The 17,562-nt window shown below is 37.2% G+C and overlaps 1 protein-coding gene across 1 annotated transcript; it reads left to right on the top strand.

Annotated features, from left to right (window-relative positions):
* The first annotated feature begins 9,555 nt into the window (after positions 1–9,555).
* On the top strand, positions 9,556–10,433 carry LOC114187971 (uncharacterized). Its single transcript, XM_028076429.1, has 2 exons — positions 9,556–9,833; positions 9,941–10,433. Exons 1-2 carry the CDS (start codon positions 9,556–9,558, stop codon positions 10,431–10,433), a joined length of 771 nt encoding a protein of 256 aa, XP_027932230.1.
* The last annotated feature ends 7,129 nt before the right edge of the window (positions 10,434–17,562 follow it).

Genomic DNA, 17,562 nt, shown 5'->3' with positions numbered 1-17,562 from the left:
TAGAAGCATGGAAGATTGTGAAGAGGCCCATGAAGTTGTGAAGGCTGACATTAACCAGCTGAAGGATGAAATGGGCCAGATCTTGGAGGCCTTGAAGTCACTGAAGGCTTCAGGAGAGGCCTTGTTCGCAAGGGTTGAGGAGAATATTCATTCTTATGGTCTGCCTCTAGGCACGTGAGTCTCGTTCCCGATGTATGGTTTGCCTCCGGGGTACACTCCTCCCGTTGGAGAATATTTAGAGGCAGAACAAACCTCATTTTCTTTTCCTGCGACTAACTGCGACTAACAACACACTATCGACCGGTACTCAAGGGACAATGTTAGCTCCGACACCCATGATAGAAGCGGGAATGAATGAGACAGTCACATTCATAGGACCGAGGATGATTGTGGTGCCTTAGCCTCCAAAAATAGTCATCGATGAAGATGGTTCGACTAAGGTCATACCACACACAACAGTCTAGGAGGTATCCACTGTTGTTGATGGGGCTAAAACTAAACTTGAAATTCTTGAGGAAAAAGTTCGTGCCATTGAGGGTGGTGGAAGTTGTGGGGTTCGGTGATGTTGCGAGATTAAGCTTGGTTCCTGGTGTGATGATACCACACAAGTTTAAGGTTCCAGAATTCAAAAAGTATCAGGCCATCATGTGCCCTAAAAGTCATATGACAATGTACGATAGAAAGATAGTTGCTTATGCCTATGATTGGTATACACACTTGGAGCCATCTCGAATTCATTCCTAGATGGATTTGGGCGACGCCTTTCTAAAATAGTATAAATACAACACATATAGCGCGCCAGATAGATTGCAATTGCAAAACATGGCCAAGAAGGATACTAAGTCCTTCAAGGAATATGCACAATGGTGGAGAGAGTTGGTTGCTCAGGTTGAGCCACCTCTACTTGACAAGGAGATGGTGGCAATGTTTGTAAACACGCTGCAATCACCATTTTATAAGCATGTGTTGGGGAATGTGTCTTCCAATTTCGCTGATATCATTATCATAGGAGAAAGAATAGAAATCGGGTTAAAAAGTGGAAAGATTGCATATGGCTAATTCACGGTTGCAACTTCTAAGAAGCCCAATTTCAATCTCGGAAAGAAGACGGAAGTGGAAATACATGCAACCTTAGTGATGCATGTGTGGGAATTGTTATGGAATTGCATATGGCCCATTCCTTTTGTTCATTTAACTCCCATTCCTATGTTGTATATGGAATTGTTACCTCATCTCCTCCAAAAGCGTTTGGTGGCCATTTGTCCGATGAAGCCTATGCAACCTCCATTCCCCAAGAATTATGATCCAAATGCAAAATGTGATTATCACGGAGGGGGGTTGGTCACTCTATTGAGAAATGTGTGTCCCTTAAACACAAGGTGGAAGCTTTAATCAACTCAAGATGGATAAAGTTCCACGAACACAAACCTAGTGTTGAGGCTAATCCCCTTTCTGGACTTGGGAATCCTTCGATAAATGCTATTGAGGTTAGGAAACAAACTGGTGAGGGATGTGAGTGAAATTCGGAGCTCCAAGCAATTTGTTTTTTAGACATTATTGAAATTGGGTTTGTTAAAAGGGGAATATAACCTGAGTAAAAAGTGTGGATTCCATCCGAGTGCTAAACATTCTATCGATGAATGCACCAAGTTCGAGGATGTTCTACAAAATCTTATCGACAGAAACTTTATGCAAGTATGTCACGGGGATATGGAGGAAGAAGTATTTGCACATGATGGTGCAAAACCCGATGTGACTTTGCTAAAGCCATTGGTGATTCATTTCACTAGATCCACCTCTACCTCGACAATTCAAGAAAGGTAATCTATTATTATCCAAGCACCCTCCCTTTTTCCCTATAAGAGTGAGAAAGCTATCCCATGGAAATATGGTGCATGCGTGTGGGGTGAGGAACAACGGGTAGGAGGTCAACCTATCAATGGTGAGCCATTGGTGGAAAATATATCAGGCATCGATGGATTGAGGAGGAGTGGTCGAATCTTTACGCCTCCAATCTTGGTGAAAGATGGAGCTGCTAAAAGTGAATCAGTGAATACCAAAAAGGCTAAGGAACTCTTGAAAGGGAACAACATCCAAACCGACGAGGGTCTAAGAAAAGACGGTGGGAAAGAAATATCTGATGAGGAGGCTTGCGAGTTCTTGAAGTTTATACAACAAAGTGAATATAAAGTGGTCAAACAATTGAACCGCATGCTTGCTCGGATCTCACTTTTGGAACTACTCATGCATTCAACCTCCCATAGAAAGTTATTAATGAAGATACTCAGTGGAGCACATGTGGAGTAAAACATTTCTCTGGATAGTTTTGAGGGAATTGTTAGCAATATCACTGCTAACAATTACCTCACTTTTACTGATGAGGAGATACCTACTGAAGGGAGAGGACACAACAAGACCCTCCATGTCTTTGTAAAGTGCTTGGATCATGTCATAGCACGCATATTAATCAACAATGGTCCTTTCTTGAATGTGATTCCAAAAGCAACATTGGGAAAGCTACCGTGTGAGGGTATTCACATGAAACCAAGCGCAATGATAGTGAGAGCTTTGGATGGGAGTAAAAGAGAAGTAATGGGAGAGGTAGAATTGCCAATCTAAATAGGGCCATGTGTCTTTCAAATAACTTTCCAAGTGATGGACATCCTTCCAGCATACAATTGCTTGTTGGGTCGTCCTTGGATTCACTCAGCGGGCGTGGTACCTTCAACCTTGCACCAAAAGTTAAAATATGTCATGGGTGATAAATTAGTGATTGTTTTAGGGAGGAAGATATTTTGGTGAGTGGGCCTTCGTCTTCTTGCTACATTGAAGCAGCAGAGGAAGCCCTCGAGACAACCTTCCAATCTTTGGAAATTGTGGGTAATGCCTATGTGGAGCCCTTTCCAATGAACCCACATTTGTCTCGTGCTTCCCTTATGACGACCAAGGTCATGTTGAAAGAGGGATATGAGTACAAAAAAGGGTTAGGGAAGTACGAGCAAGGATTGACATATCCTTTAGAGGTCACATAGAAAAAGAATAAATACGACCTTGGATACAAGTTTACTAGAGAGGATAAGAGGAGGCTGGCGAAAGAAAGGAGAAAGTGCGGTGTGGCTCGAATCCAAGGAAAAGAGTTGGGGTTAGGAAAGATTCGCATATGCGACATCAAAGATAGCTTCCGCAATGTCGGATGGATCAACACTAACCAGATAACAACTATCAAAGATGAAGATGAACTTGAAAGCTCGGGTTTTGTGTAGCCTTACATTCCAAATGCACTACTCAACAATTGAGAGACTTTGGATCTACCCGTGATGTTTAATTTGGTTAAAATGTAATATTTTTAATTAATCCTACTACTTTACCTAGAGCTTTAGGATTCATGACTTAGTGGGCTGACATCTTTTCCTTTATGCTCAGCGTGATAATTAATTTGTGTTTGCTACTTTCGTTATCTTTGTTTGCATTGTTCACTGTTGTTTGTTTCTTTATCCTTTTTATAAACTCAAATAATCTAGATATGACACTGAATATTTTAAAAATAACAATGTTGATATCCCTAATTTTGAGCACCCTGTCGATAATATGGAAGATGATTATGAAGGTGATTTGGAACCCTCCCTGAACTAGAGAGATTAGTGGAACAAGAATCTAAGGAAATAAAACCCCATTAAGAAGATGTCGCAGCCATTAACCTAGGCGAGGGGGGTGAGAAGAAAGAAGTGAAATTGGCACTAGTATGAAGAAAGAAGTGAAAGAAGAATTGTGTGCATTGCTAAAGGAGTTTAAGGATGTGTTTGCTTGGTCATACAATGATATATCTGGTTTAGATATTAATATAGTGCAACATTCGCTTCCACTCAAGCCAGAATGTCTTCCAGTCAGACAAAAGCTAAGAAGGAAGAAACTAGAAATGTCATTAAAAATTAAAGAAGTGCAAAAGCAATTTGACGTTGGATTTTTAGCTATGGCAAAATACCCTCAATGGGTGGCAAATATTGTACTAGTGCCTAAGAAGGATGGTAAAGTTCGGATGTGTGTTGACTATCGAGATTTGAACTGGGCGAGTCCAAACGACAACTTCCCGTTACCGTACATCAACACATTAGTGGATAATACAACCATGTTCTCACTATTTTCGTTTATGGATGGCTTCTCGGGATATAATCAAATCAAGATGACACTTGAAGATATGGAAAAGACCATATTTATCACATTGTGGGGAACATTTTGCTATAAGGTAATGTCTTTTGGGCTTAAAAATGTTGGGGCAACCTATCAAAGGGCCATGGTGGCGCCTTTTCATGATATGATGCACAAAGAAATCAAGGTTTATGTCGATGAAATGATCGCCAAGTCTGATTCAAAGGAAGAACACATCCTCAACCCGAGGACATTGTTTGAGAGATTGAGGAAGTTTAAACTTAAACTAAATCCGGCAAAATGCACATTCGGTGTGAAATCTGGAAAGTTGTTGGGTTTTGTTGTCACTCAAAAGGGGATAGAAGTCAATCCCGACAAGAAACGTGTGATAATCGACATGCTTGCTCCCAGTATGGAAAAAGAGGTGCGAGGTTTCTTAGGCAGACTGAACTACATTGCTAGGTTCATCTCCCAATTAACTGCCACTTGTGAACCAATATTCAAGTTATTGCATAAAAATTAGGTTATTGAGTGGAATGAAGACTATCAGGCTGCTTTTGACAAAATTAAACAATATCTACAAGATCCTTCAGTGTTACGCCCACTTGAACCGGGGAAACCACTCATTCTGTATTTAACTGTACTCGATGAGTCAATGGGTTGTGTGTTGGGTCAACATGACGAAACTAGAAAAAGAGAGCCTGCCATATGTAACGTTCTAGCTAGAAATTACTTATTTAACATAAAAAGAAATATATATAATAATAAAACGCATTTATCATTAAGTACCTTCCCAAAATGTGGGAAAATTTAAAACATTTATTTCAATGCGCCAATTATAGCTAAAGTCCACGATGTTCACTTAATACAAATATAAACTGTTTATAAAACATTACAAATTAGTCCATAAAATTTCCATAAATAAAACTAATATGAAAACTCCCATAGATGGTCCCACTCCGACTCTAAACATCTGTGTGCTCACCTTCATCCACATCTGCTCCCATGTAACAAGTTACATGATCATCACCAATCACACACAAATAGGGTGAGCTCAATTACAAGAAAGCGAAATACAACATAATTAATAAAGCAATACAAAACTATGACCCAAGTTAGCACCCCAATCTTCTATTCCTCAACTTCCAAACCTTATGTTGGACGCCTCTTGATTCTACACCCTTTGATGAGTACACTGATCGATCTTTGTTGCATGAGTGTCTACTCGCCCCTCCGACTACAAGCCACCACCTAATAGTCCACATGCGAGAATAAATTGCCACGACCATAATCCGCAACACTAAGTGGAGTTCCCTAAAATGAACTGCAATCTGTAGTTGTTCCCAGACTACCAAACTCATTCAATTGCACTAAAGAGGGCAATCTTCCGGAACCTTATCGTACGAGCCACGATCTCGCACACTCTACTAGACTTCCTAAACCACCAAGCTACAATCTTGAGTGGCCATGTGTTACCCCAATACAAGTTACACTCGTAACTAGGCCCCCAGCCAAAGCATCACATTATAACCTTCATCCAAACTTGTGTAGAAATCCTCCTCGCGATCCAACTCTGCACCCAAAACCGCCTGACGCACCTCTCGCGTTGCTAGGCGGAACTTGGTTCCAGACCGCTTGGCGGTCTCCTCGTGTCGCTAGGCGACACTTAGAGATGGCAAATAAACCCATCCCCGTGGGTATTGCCCAAACCCGTCCCCATTTTGACAGGAAATGCCCAGATTGACTGGGTATGGGTATGGGTATGGGGAATCCCCGATTTTTTCAATTGGGTGTGGGGATGGGGATGTGGATGTACATATCCCTGCCATAATACATGTCCCTGCCATATTTCCATCCTCGTTAAATTATTAAAATATTTACAATTAATTAAATAACCCTATATATATATATATACTTTTTATTTTTTATTTCTTTTAATTATTTGGTTTGTTATGAAATTCATTCGCATCTCCAATATATTTCTTATCTTATCATAACCTTTATGTAATTATGTTAAAATGATGTATGTCAATTAAAAAAAAAAATTATTTATAGCATTTGAATATTTCTATTATTTTTTAATATTTTTATTTATTGTATATTTTTCTTTCACATGAGAATGTTTAATACTCTCAATTTAAGTGTTTAATAGCATAAACATTTCATTTACTAGGTAATATAAAAAAAATTACTTATTATTATTAATTTTTGTTTCATTTGAAGAACTCTTTTGTTTCGCTAAAATAATTTTTTTTATTTCTCAATCATTGAATATATATGTCGATATTTGAAAAGTTTTCTTAGATCTCTAAGATATTTTTCATCTTATTATACCCTTAATTCTACATTTGTTTTCCTTTGTGCAATTCCTTTCAATAGTCTCCAAATTGTTTATAAGACACACATTTGTTAATTTTTTAATATTTTTATTTTTTGTTTATTTTCATCATGTAGAATACTATTTCGATATATTTTATCTAATTATGTTTTATTTTCTAATTCATTACAATCATACTTTAATTTTTTCACTATAATTGTATAAATAATTTTTATTTACTACAATATAAAAATTTAATGTAATTGCCATGAATAATTTTTATCACCATCCAACATATATTGGAGTTCAAAAGCTATAAGATCTATGTTAAAAATTTATTATTATGTTTATTATTTGTTCTTTGCGTCATTTTGATCAAGTGATGTATTATAACTTTTATTAGTGTATAAAAAAGAGATTCATTTTAATTTAAAAATTGAAGTAAACAAACATTTAAAATATATTTTAATTTGAATATTTTTTTCCTTTTATATTTTTTTTAAAATATTTTTAAATTTTATCAACTAGCTTTCATTAATGTTTGCAAATTTAATAAATGTTTTGGTTCTCATGAAATTTTATTTGGTATTCTAATGTAAAATGTAAACAATTATAATTTATTTCAAGGTATTTGATATTGAAGAAACAACCATCCTCCTAATATTGAATATTATAATATTATGTTTCCTTTATCGTAATTTTTTATTATTTTATAAAAAATTAATTAAAATTAATATTAAAGTGGTAAGAAAACGGGTATGGGTATGGGTACGAGATTATACCCGTTACTCGGTAGGGACGGGGATGGGAAAAAAGTTTGATACCCATTGGGTTTGGGTGGATGGGGATGAATTTTTTTTACGGGGATGAGTATGGGATAACGAAACCCGTCCCCGCCCCGCCCCGTTGCCATCCCTAGCGACACTCCTTTCTAGTACATCTATCAACGAACTCCATTTGGCAGGGCCTTCCCTACCGCCAAGCGCCACGTGAATCCAGTGACCCATGCCACTATTTTAGTCTTTATCGCTTGGCGGATCATCCCACTTCGCCAGGCTCCATATCAGTAGCGCAATGCTACTGGTTTTTTTATCATTTTGAAGTAGATTCTAATGAACCTCAAACATGCATCACACAATTTCTATTATCAATAACTCATCTAGTCATAATCATATGGCTGAATCATAATTCATACATCAACATTCTCAAGGATTGCACAATGGAGATTATCTCATTACTCTATTATTATTGAAATTTCCAATACCCTTACTCTTTTACCAATCAAACAAACCACCCTGCATCTGAATCAATATCATATTTTTCACATACAATAGTATCCAAAACAGGCACTTTAACCTCACCTTTATATTTACTAGGTTCCAACTATCACATAATTATACCTATTAGTAATTACATTACATACACATGCTTCATTTCCCTCCCCTCAACCCAGTTTTATTTACTATTAAACATAAACCAATATTCCAGATAACTCATCCACGAACTCCCAACGCGACACGTGATCACCAGCCTCTCTGCACTGATGAGCCGCCTGGCGGCAGTTCATGTACCGCTAGGCGGTGCATATAAATTCTAGGAAATTCCCAGGTTTTCCAGCACCTACGCAAACCCTCATCCCCCAATCACCCCTTTTAAACACATATTTTCGCACATTTATAATGTTTCATATAATTGACAAAGTTCATGTTTATACCCTTAAAATCAATATTATACAATAGTGCAACGGTTACAATCGCAGATCATGTTTATTCACCCCAATGACAATATGAACCCCAAATTCATGCAAGATTCTTACCTTTATCATCCATTCATACCATTTAAAACACGTACACACATAAACAAATTTTGGAATTTGCCATACACAATCCATCCACGCATCACCAACATCACAAAACTCGAGAAAACAAAACAACTAGGTAACCTAGTTAGTGTCGCCTGGCGGACAACACCTAGCCACCAGGTGGTTCATGAGGAAAACCCAGAAACTGGGTTCTGGGCATGCGTCGCCTGGTAGGTCACTCGATGCCGCGAGGCGGTTTCTAGAATTTTCCAAAAACATGAACAATTTCGGGATTTTCACCTAGAGCAAGGATCACAATCATGTTTATTCAATCCAAAAACACATAATTCACACATAGCAAGTAGGATAGCTCCCCTAACTTGGATTCCTTGTTTAATTTGATAAATCCTCTAGTTACTCCTTGATCACCACTAGCCTCCGTTGCTCTTCTCCAATTCCACTCTTCCTCTCACTCACAACTCAGTTGCTAGTCTGAATTTTCCTCTCCTCACAGTACATACCACTGATAGACTCCCCAAATCCCTTCTCTCCCCTTATTTGGTCTCTTAATCATGCCTTAATTAGGGTTAATGGCCATAAAACGAAAAATGAGTATTTAGTGAGCTTAATGATCATTTAATGGATATTTTGAGACATTTTTCAGCCATCCTAGCTGCCCTCTGATGGCTAGGGTTTGTCTGACTTTTCACGTTCATGCCAAAAATTAATTTTAGCAAAAAGAAAGTTATTCTGCTTAAGCCAAGGTTCAAACCCATGACCCTCGAATATCAATGAAAGTGTACAACCAACTCAACCAATCCATGTTTCATGATAATTTTTATAAATTTAGAAATTTATACTCTCTTATCACGCTCACACATATAATAAAACAATGTAATTTTAATAACACATAATTGGCACACATAGAACTTGAACCTAAACCCTCTCATACAAACAAGTACTTTCAACCACTTGAGCTAGTACTATTTCACGTCACAAAAATTAGCATTTAATGTCATAAAGGCTTCCACTACCTGTATTTAATAAATAATTATTTATTTAATTATTTAAATTTCGTGGGTCTTACACCATATACTACCTGAGCAAGAAGTTCACAGAGTGTGACCAACGATAATCATTTTTAGAGCAAACTTGTTGCGCATTGGCATGGGCTGCCCATCATCTAAGACAATACATGTTGAGTCTTTCTTCCTGGTTGATATCCAAGGCTGGCCCTATCAAGTATATTTTTGAAAAACCTACTCTTATTGGGAGGATAGCCCGGTGACAGATGCTATTGTCAGAAAACGACATTGTGTATGTCACTCAGAAATCCATCAAGGGTAGTGCTTTGGCTGAATATCTGGTCCAACAACCCGTTAAGGATTACCAGTCGATGCAACCCAAATTTCCAGATGAGGACATCATGGCCTTGTTTGAAGGTGATCAAGAAGATCAGAACAGAAAGACATGGATATTATTATTCGACGAAGCTTCTAATGTCATGGGACATGGTATAGGGGCAATACTAATATCTCCAGAAAATCAATACATTCTGATGTCAGCAAGGTTGTGTTATTGCACGAACAATATCGTTGAATATGAAGCGTGCGCTATGGGCATCCAAACCACAATTGAATCAAAGGCAAAAAATTTTAATGTGTATGGAGATTCAGCGTTGGTTATCCATCAACTAAGGGGAGAATGGGATACCAGGGATCAGAAGTTGTTTCCCTACAGAGCTATATCATGGAATTGGTGGAGTGTTTTGATTTCATTGAATTCCACCACATTCTGAAAGAGGATAACCAATTAGCGGATGCCTTAGCTACCTTATCATCGATGTTCGTGATTAATCAGGATGGGGTATTGTCGATGATCCAAATGAAGAGCCACAAAGAGCCAACATATTGTCATTTCATCGAAGAAGAGCTATATGGTAAGCCGTGGTATTTTGATATTAAACATTATCTAAAAACTAGAGAATACCCCAGAGAAGCATCTGAGAATGATAAAAGGACGCTGAGAAGGTTGGCTGCAAATTTTATCCTAAGTAGGGATGGTTGTACAAGAGAAATCATGATATGGTTCTCCTTCGATGCGTGGATGCGAAAGAGGCGGAGTCAATATTGGAGGAAGTTCATGGAGGTACTTTCGGAACACACATGAATGGACACTCGATGGCTAGAAAGATCTTGAGAGCCGGTTACTTTTGGTTGACTATGGAGAATGAGTGTTGCACACACGTGAGAAAGTGCAAGAAATGTCAAAAGTATGCAGATAATATCAATATGGCGCCCACTACTTTAAATGTAATGTCTACCCATGGTTGTTTTCAATGTGAGGGATAAATGTCATCGAAGCTATAAAGCCAAAAACCTCAAACAGACATGGCTTCATACTAGTTGCAATTGATTATTTCACTAAATGGGTGGAAGTTGCTTCCTACGCCAGTGTGACTAGGAAAGTTGTGACTAAATTCATAAAAAGAGAGTTGATTTGTAGCTACGGATTGCCTAGCAAGATAATCACTGATAATGCCACAAATATGAACAATCAAATGATGGCTGAATTGTGTGAAGGATTTAAAATTCAACATCATAATTCTTCTCCTTATCGTCCAAAGATGAATGGGATAGTCGAGGCTGCTAATAAGAATATCAAGAAAATTGTACAGAAAATGGTGGTCACGTATAAAGACTGGCACGAGATGCTTCCCTTCGCTTTGCATGGGTATCGCACCTTGGTACGTACATCAACTAGGGCAACACCTTTTTCTTTGGTGTTTGGAATGGAGGCAGTACTACCTTTCGAAGTAGAAATCCCATCCCTACGAATGTTAATGGAGACCCAATTGGAAGAGGCATAATGGGTTCAAGCCTGATTTGACCAGCTTAATCTCATTGAGGAGAAAAGGCTAGTAGTGGTGTCATGGACAGTTACACCAAAGAAAGATGAAAAAAGCGTTCGACAAGAGGGTGCCCCCTAGAGAGTTCCATAAAGGCGAGCTAGAAAGATCTTACCTATACAGAAGGATCATAGGGGCAAGTGGACTCCAAATTATGAAGGTCCGTATGTGTTGAAGAAAGCATTTTCTGGTGGGGCGCTAATTCTCAAAAGGATGGATGGAGAGGAGTTACCATTATCGATCAATTCTGATGTAGTATAAAAATTTTATGCATGATGATTCCTTGATAGAAGGTGCTATTAGGGGATATTGACATTGTCTCTAAATTTTGTTGTATTATGCTTTGTTTTTCATTCAATAAACACTACTTGGTTTTCTCCATAAATTTGAAACAGTGGATGTCATGCTAAGTTCGTAAAGAGAATAATAAACAAATAAAAAAAGGGAATAAAAGCATATGCATACCAACGAGGCATCACAGGTACATTCACTAAGAGCAGACTCGCTTTTGGAGAGTGTCGTGGAAGTAAAAATTAATAAATAAAAAAAACAAAATAAAAAACAAAAGCTTCATATGAATTTTATCCATGCATCCATGCATTCATGCATCCTCACCACATTACATCATTTGTCTAAAAATTGAATCTCACCAATGCTAAGCATTCAAGCAATGTTTACTAACACATCAAAATCAAACTTCGGGTTCTCCTTTCGGACAACCACCCTCTCCTTGGGAATGATCAAATCTAGTTTGTTGCATCGAGACCCTTTCCATAGGAATGGTTATCGATTCCTAGGCCCTCTCCTTAGGATTGGCCGAATCTTTTGTCAAATTGAAACTCTCTCCTCATGAATGGTCAAGTTTATTTTGTCGCATCGAGACCCTCTCCGTGAGAATGGTCATCGATTCCTAGGCCTTCTCCTTAGGATTGGCCAAATTGTTTGACGGATTGAGACCCTTTACTTAGTAATGGTCACCGAATCCTTTCAGATATAGACCTTTTTCAATGGAATGATCATTGATCTCTTTATGTTTACATCAAGGCCCTCTACGAGGCAATGGTCATTGATTTCTTTCTTTACATCAAGGCCCTCTGCAAGGAAATGGTCATTGATTTCTTTGTCACATCAAGACCCTCTCCAATGGAATGGTCATTGATTTCTTCCTTTATATCAAGGCCATCTACGAGGCAATGGTCATTGATTCTTTCTTTACATCAAGGCCCTCTCCAATGGAATGGTCATTGATTTTTTTCTTCACATCAAGGCACTCTACGAGGCAATGGTCATTGATTCTTTCTTTACATCAAGGTCCTCTTCAAGGCAATGGTCATTTATTTCTTTGTCACATCAAGATCCTCTCCAATGGAATGGTCATTGATTTCCTTATGCAAATCCACATTTTTTTCTCTGGACTGGGACCCTCTCCTTAGGAATGGTCATGTCTGTTTTCTTCTTTGGATCACGACCCTCTTCTTTGAATTGGTCATTGTATATGCTTGATTTATTTATTTTTTTTCACTATTTTTAAAACCTAAATGAAATTAGTGTTTTTATCTTTACTCATCTTTTACTTTGATAACCTATGAAAGTTAAAATTTCATATTATCAAGTAAAATCTAAGTAAAGAGGGGCAATTGTCAACACTCAATTTCGTCCAGGTAACAGTGATAAAAATAAGGGTTAAATATGTTTAGTCCCTCAAGTTTCAGTGAATTTTGGAATTAGTCCCTCTTCGAAACTTTATACCAATTTAGTCATTCATCTTTAGAAATACGTGGATTTAGTCCTTCTTACCAAATTTTATGAAGTTTATTTGACATTTTAAACGCATTTTGTGATAATATTTGAGTTAACATTGAAGCAAAAATGTTTCAAACGGTGTAAATAATTCAAATATTATCATGAAATGCGCTTGAAACGTCGGATAAACTTAACAAAATTTGACTAAAAGGACTAAATTCACGCATTTTTAAAGATGAAGGACTACATTGGTCAAAAGTTTTTATGAGAGACTAATTCCAAATTTCGCTGAAACTTGAGGGACCAAAAACATATTTAACCCTAAAAATAATAATGGAAAAAATTAATTAAAGTTCAATTGAGAAAAATAAATAAATAATTAATAAAATAAAAAGGTAAAAAAATATGTTTTAGTTTAAGAAAGAATAAATATCTATGTTTATTTTATTTATTATTATTATTATTATTATTATTATTATTATCTTTTTTTATTATTTATTTTATTTTATTTTTAATTTAATTTATTTATTTATGATTTTTATTATTATTTTATTATTGTATTATTTTTCTTTCTTTCTATTATAGTTCCACTTTGTTTTACGTCTCTCATTCTAGTTTAGTAAAAAACAAAAAAAGAGAAGGAAAAGGGAAAAAAAAGAAATAGGAGAACTAGAGGTTAACGTAAGGTCTATGTTATTAGCAAACCTATCTCTTTTTAGAGCACACTTATATCTCTTTACTATTGGCTAGTTGAAAGATGTTCAATAGGAGAACTAGAGGTTAACGTAAGGTCTACGTTGTCAGCAAACCTATCTCTTTTTAGAGCACACCTATATCTCTTTACTATTGGCTAGTTGGAAGATGTTCAGAGGTGCATCAGCTATGCTATCATTATTTTTGTATTGGGAATTACGTGTAGTAGCTAGCTGGCCATGGTCATGGTGGCTGAAGGAGTAGGAAGCAACATCTGCTCTCAGCCTTATCCCACATCTTGAGATTGGAAGGGGTAGAGGAAAAGTGAATAGAACAAAAAGAGAGAATTACATAATAAAAAGGGGGGATTTTTTTTATTACAAAGGAGAAGAGAAGGTGAGACAAAACAGAGGGGAGATTTCGTAAAACAGAGGAGGAAAAGGAAGTATGCCTCAGAGAAGACATCAAAAACAGTTTTGATCACCATCCCCACACACGGTTTCTTCATTTGTCTCGTCATCTCCAAAACCACACTCCACTCTTTCTCTCTTTCTCTACACATTGGTCACAACCAACACACACACACACAGATTCACACATTCTTGGACAGTGCAACTCATTCACCCATCATCATCATCTTCATCTCACACCTACGTAAAAACCAAAATAAAAAATAGAGAACTCTCATTCATACTCTACTCACAACGAACGGAACTCCCATTCCAGTACCAAACACTCATGCCTCATATTCCCCCATCATCCATATCCAATCATAGAAGAGAGATAAACAAAGGAGTAGAAACCATCGCCGACAATTCGGAGCTTTGAACGGAAGATGCACACTAATGGCAGCGACCTTGGTTGTCGCGCAGAGGCAGTTTGAGTCGCGCCTGCGAAGGAAAGCGAAGGTGGTGGCAACGACGTTGGTTGGTCATCAAGGGTTCGAAAGATGTTGTAGCTGACTGGTTATGTGGTGAGCGAGAATGAAGTCGTCGAGCCCCATGAAGGAGGTCAACGTCACCAGCGTCGATTAACGTTGCCGACAAGCTAGCCGCGTGGTGGCGTGGTGAAGTAGAGATGGAGGTGGTGTGCTGATGGACAGTGACGAGTGAGAAGGTCTTTGGTGTCGAGAGGGAGAGGGCTTGCCTCTTGATTCATGAGCAGCTAGGGTTTAGGTTAATCAAATTCATCATACCACATCTCACATTGGGCTGATCAAGTCTCAGCCCACTTCACTTCTTGCACCACCACTTTTAATATTCTCACCCTCTAGCTCCTGTGTATTGGGATTGATCATGCTTTACTTCATGCACCCCTGGGTGTTCTAATCTCGCACCCCTGCTCACACCCAACATTAGTTAGCGCTTGTTTGATTTGGGCTTGCTTTTGCTTTCTTTACTTGATGCACCCTTGTTTTAGCGTCTATACTCCATGTGTTTGTTTTGGACTTGTTTGTTGTTACTGTTTGTAGTCTATGTTTCACTACACAGACATCCAGTGGGTACTTCCTGCACCATCAAGTTTACTGACTCCACCACTCATTTGTGTTTTATTCCTATTTTGGGGCTTGTTTTATATTTTACTTATTTCACTCCTACCTTTAATGAATACACCTCGTCTACTTTGTGCACCCCTCACTAATCACTCATGTACCCCCATTTTTTGTTTTCCACTTTTATTCTTCTTAAATAATTTCATCCTTTTAATTATTTATTTATTTATAATTTTATTATTATTTAAAAAATATATATTTCAAAATTATAAAAATTACAACTATAGAAAAAATCAAAAAAATATTCTCTTTCATCTTTATTGTGTTTGTCCAGTTGCTGGGGTTGTGTGACACTTTCTTCCAAATAATTCAAAAATACTAAAAATATTTTTTTTCTCTTTTAGTGTCTGTGCGACCGCTCGCGGCATTTGACACATATTTTCAAGTAATTCCGAAATACCAAAAAATATAAAATTTCAAAATATAAAAACATCAACATTTTTAAACAATGATATCTTTGAAGAACTACATGATCATTGATTCTCCATTGTGAGATACGTAGGAGTAAGGCCAATCCTTGTTAGGTTCACTTCAAAAAAAAATCAAATCATTTTCAAATAGTTTTCCAAATATCTTTTAAAGAACTATGTAACCCTGATTTTGTCATTTTGAATGAGAATACGTAGGACCAAGGTCAATCCTTGTTTTTGTTTCTTTTATATATTCTTGTCTTATTATTTTTGGGGGAAATTAACATTTTGAAAATCACATCAACTTTGCATGTTTAATTAAAGGTACCACCTTTGGCCGGGCGCGGTAGGGTGCTAGCACCTTCTCTACGCATAATCGACTCCCGGATCCAAAATCTGGTTTTTTTCGCAGACTTGCTTTATTTTCCTAGTTTTCCATAGTTTTCCAGAATAACTATGGTGGCGACTCCAAATCTCTTTTTAAACCCTTTTCATTTTTTGTTCGTTGTCCCTCGCGATTTTGGTTGCGATAGTTAGCATTCTAAGGTTTTAACCATTTTGGAGACACCTTACTCTATAAATAGAGGTGTCTCTCCCATGTATTTCTCACTTTGAGAATGATAATGTTATGTTGCCAAAATTATTTTTGAGCCATACTTCTTCTCTTAGTCACTTGCTAGAGCATCCCAAGAGGTCCTTCTAGCACGCTTTTCTCTAGAGTTGGCCTAACCTCTCTTAGAGCTCTAGAAACAACCTTTATCCCACCATTAAATCACCAAAACCGAGAGCCATTTTCTCTTAATACCAAGCTTCCGCGAATCCACCATCCACCATAGTCACCATTTCGAGCTTTGGCGCAACCTAGCTTGAGGAGGAGGCTATCATTTGGTATCAAGAGCTTTGGTTCTACAAGAGCTAAGTTTCTTGTTCCTTACCTATTTTATGGTTATTCTTTGTGTTCATGTGTTTTTCTTTCTTGTCTTGTTTCCATATCAAATTCTTTTCAACACAAAAACTATGCTGGCAACAACGTGGGCTATTTTCAAAAAAATAATGCAGCTAGCTCAGTGGTCCAAAAATTGCGTTCTTTATATCAAAAGAAAGTCCTTTGAGTCTAGTTTCCAACAGAAACAAAGAATGAACACATTTGGAGTTATGTGGAAAGAGTTAGGAGCAAAATAGTTAACAAAGGTCATATTTGCCAGCATCAGCGTTTTTCATGCGTTTTTATGCTTAGGCTTCCATATTTTGTGTTGTTTGTGCGCTTTTATGTTTTTTTAGTCTTATTTCATGTTACCATTTGTTCATCTCATATTTATTGGGTCATTTTTATTTTAAAATCTATCCATGTTGTCTAGAGTCATGTTTAGTCCTTTTAATGTCATTTTCTCCTAGTTTTGAGCTTTAAAAAATCACAAAAATATATGTTCTTCTTTGTTTTCAAAATTGCACCATATAGCACCTTTTGAGTGATTTTTATTTCCATATTTGAGTTCATATTTGTCATTAGACCATTGACAAATTCCTAGAGTTAAGTTTCCTTTATGTTTGTTTGAGTTTCATGCCCTATTTTGATTCTAGTAGGTTTCTCTACTATTTTGACTTCTTGAACCTTTGAGCTACCAAAAGTGTTTTCAAAATCAGATTTGGTGTGGTAGTGGGGTGTGTGTTGGTGTTGGAAAATGTGGAAAGAAAGAGAAAAAAAAGAATCACATTATTAGGTACATCGAAAGTAAGAAAAAGTAGAAAAACAAAAGCAAAAAGTGAAAAGTAAAAGTAGAAAAGGGGACCACTACCACTAAAAGTCGTGTAAGCACTATAATGTTGATTTGGTGGGCTGATTTACTTGATATATGTGCTCTGTCCAGCAGCCAAGCTTCATGCATTTGATGTAAACAAAAGAGTGTCAATAGTACACCTTTGGCTTAAGGCTTCTAAAGACAAAAATCATCATTTCTACTCTAGTATTTTTTTGGTTTTTGTGATCTATTC

The sequence above is a fragment of the Vigna unguiculata genome, chromosome 1, assembly GCF_037176805.1.
Source record: "Vigna unguiculata cultivar grain cowpea cultivar isolate G323 ecotype 2 chromosome 1, ASM3717680v1, whole genome shotgun sequence".
Taxonomy (NCBI): domain Eukaryota; kingdom Viridiplantae; phylum Streptophyta; class Magnoliopsida; order Fabales; family Fabaceae; genus Vigna; species Vigna unguiculata.
This window is presented reverse-complemented; position numbering and strand designations above follow the sequence as displayed.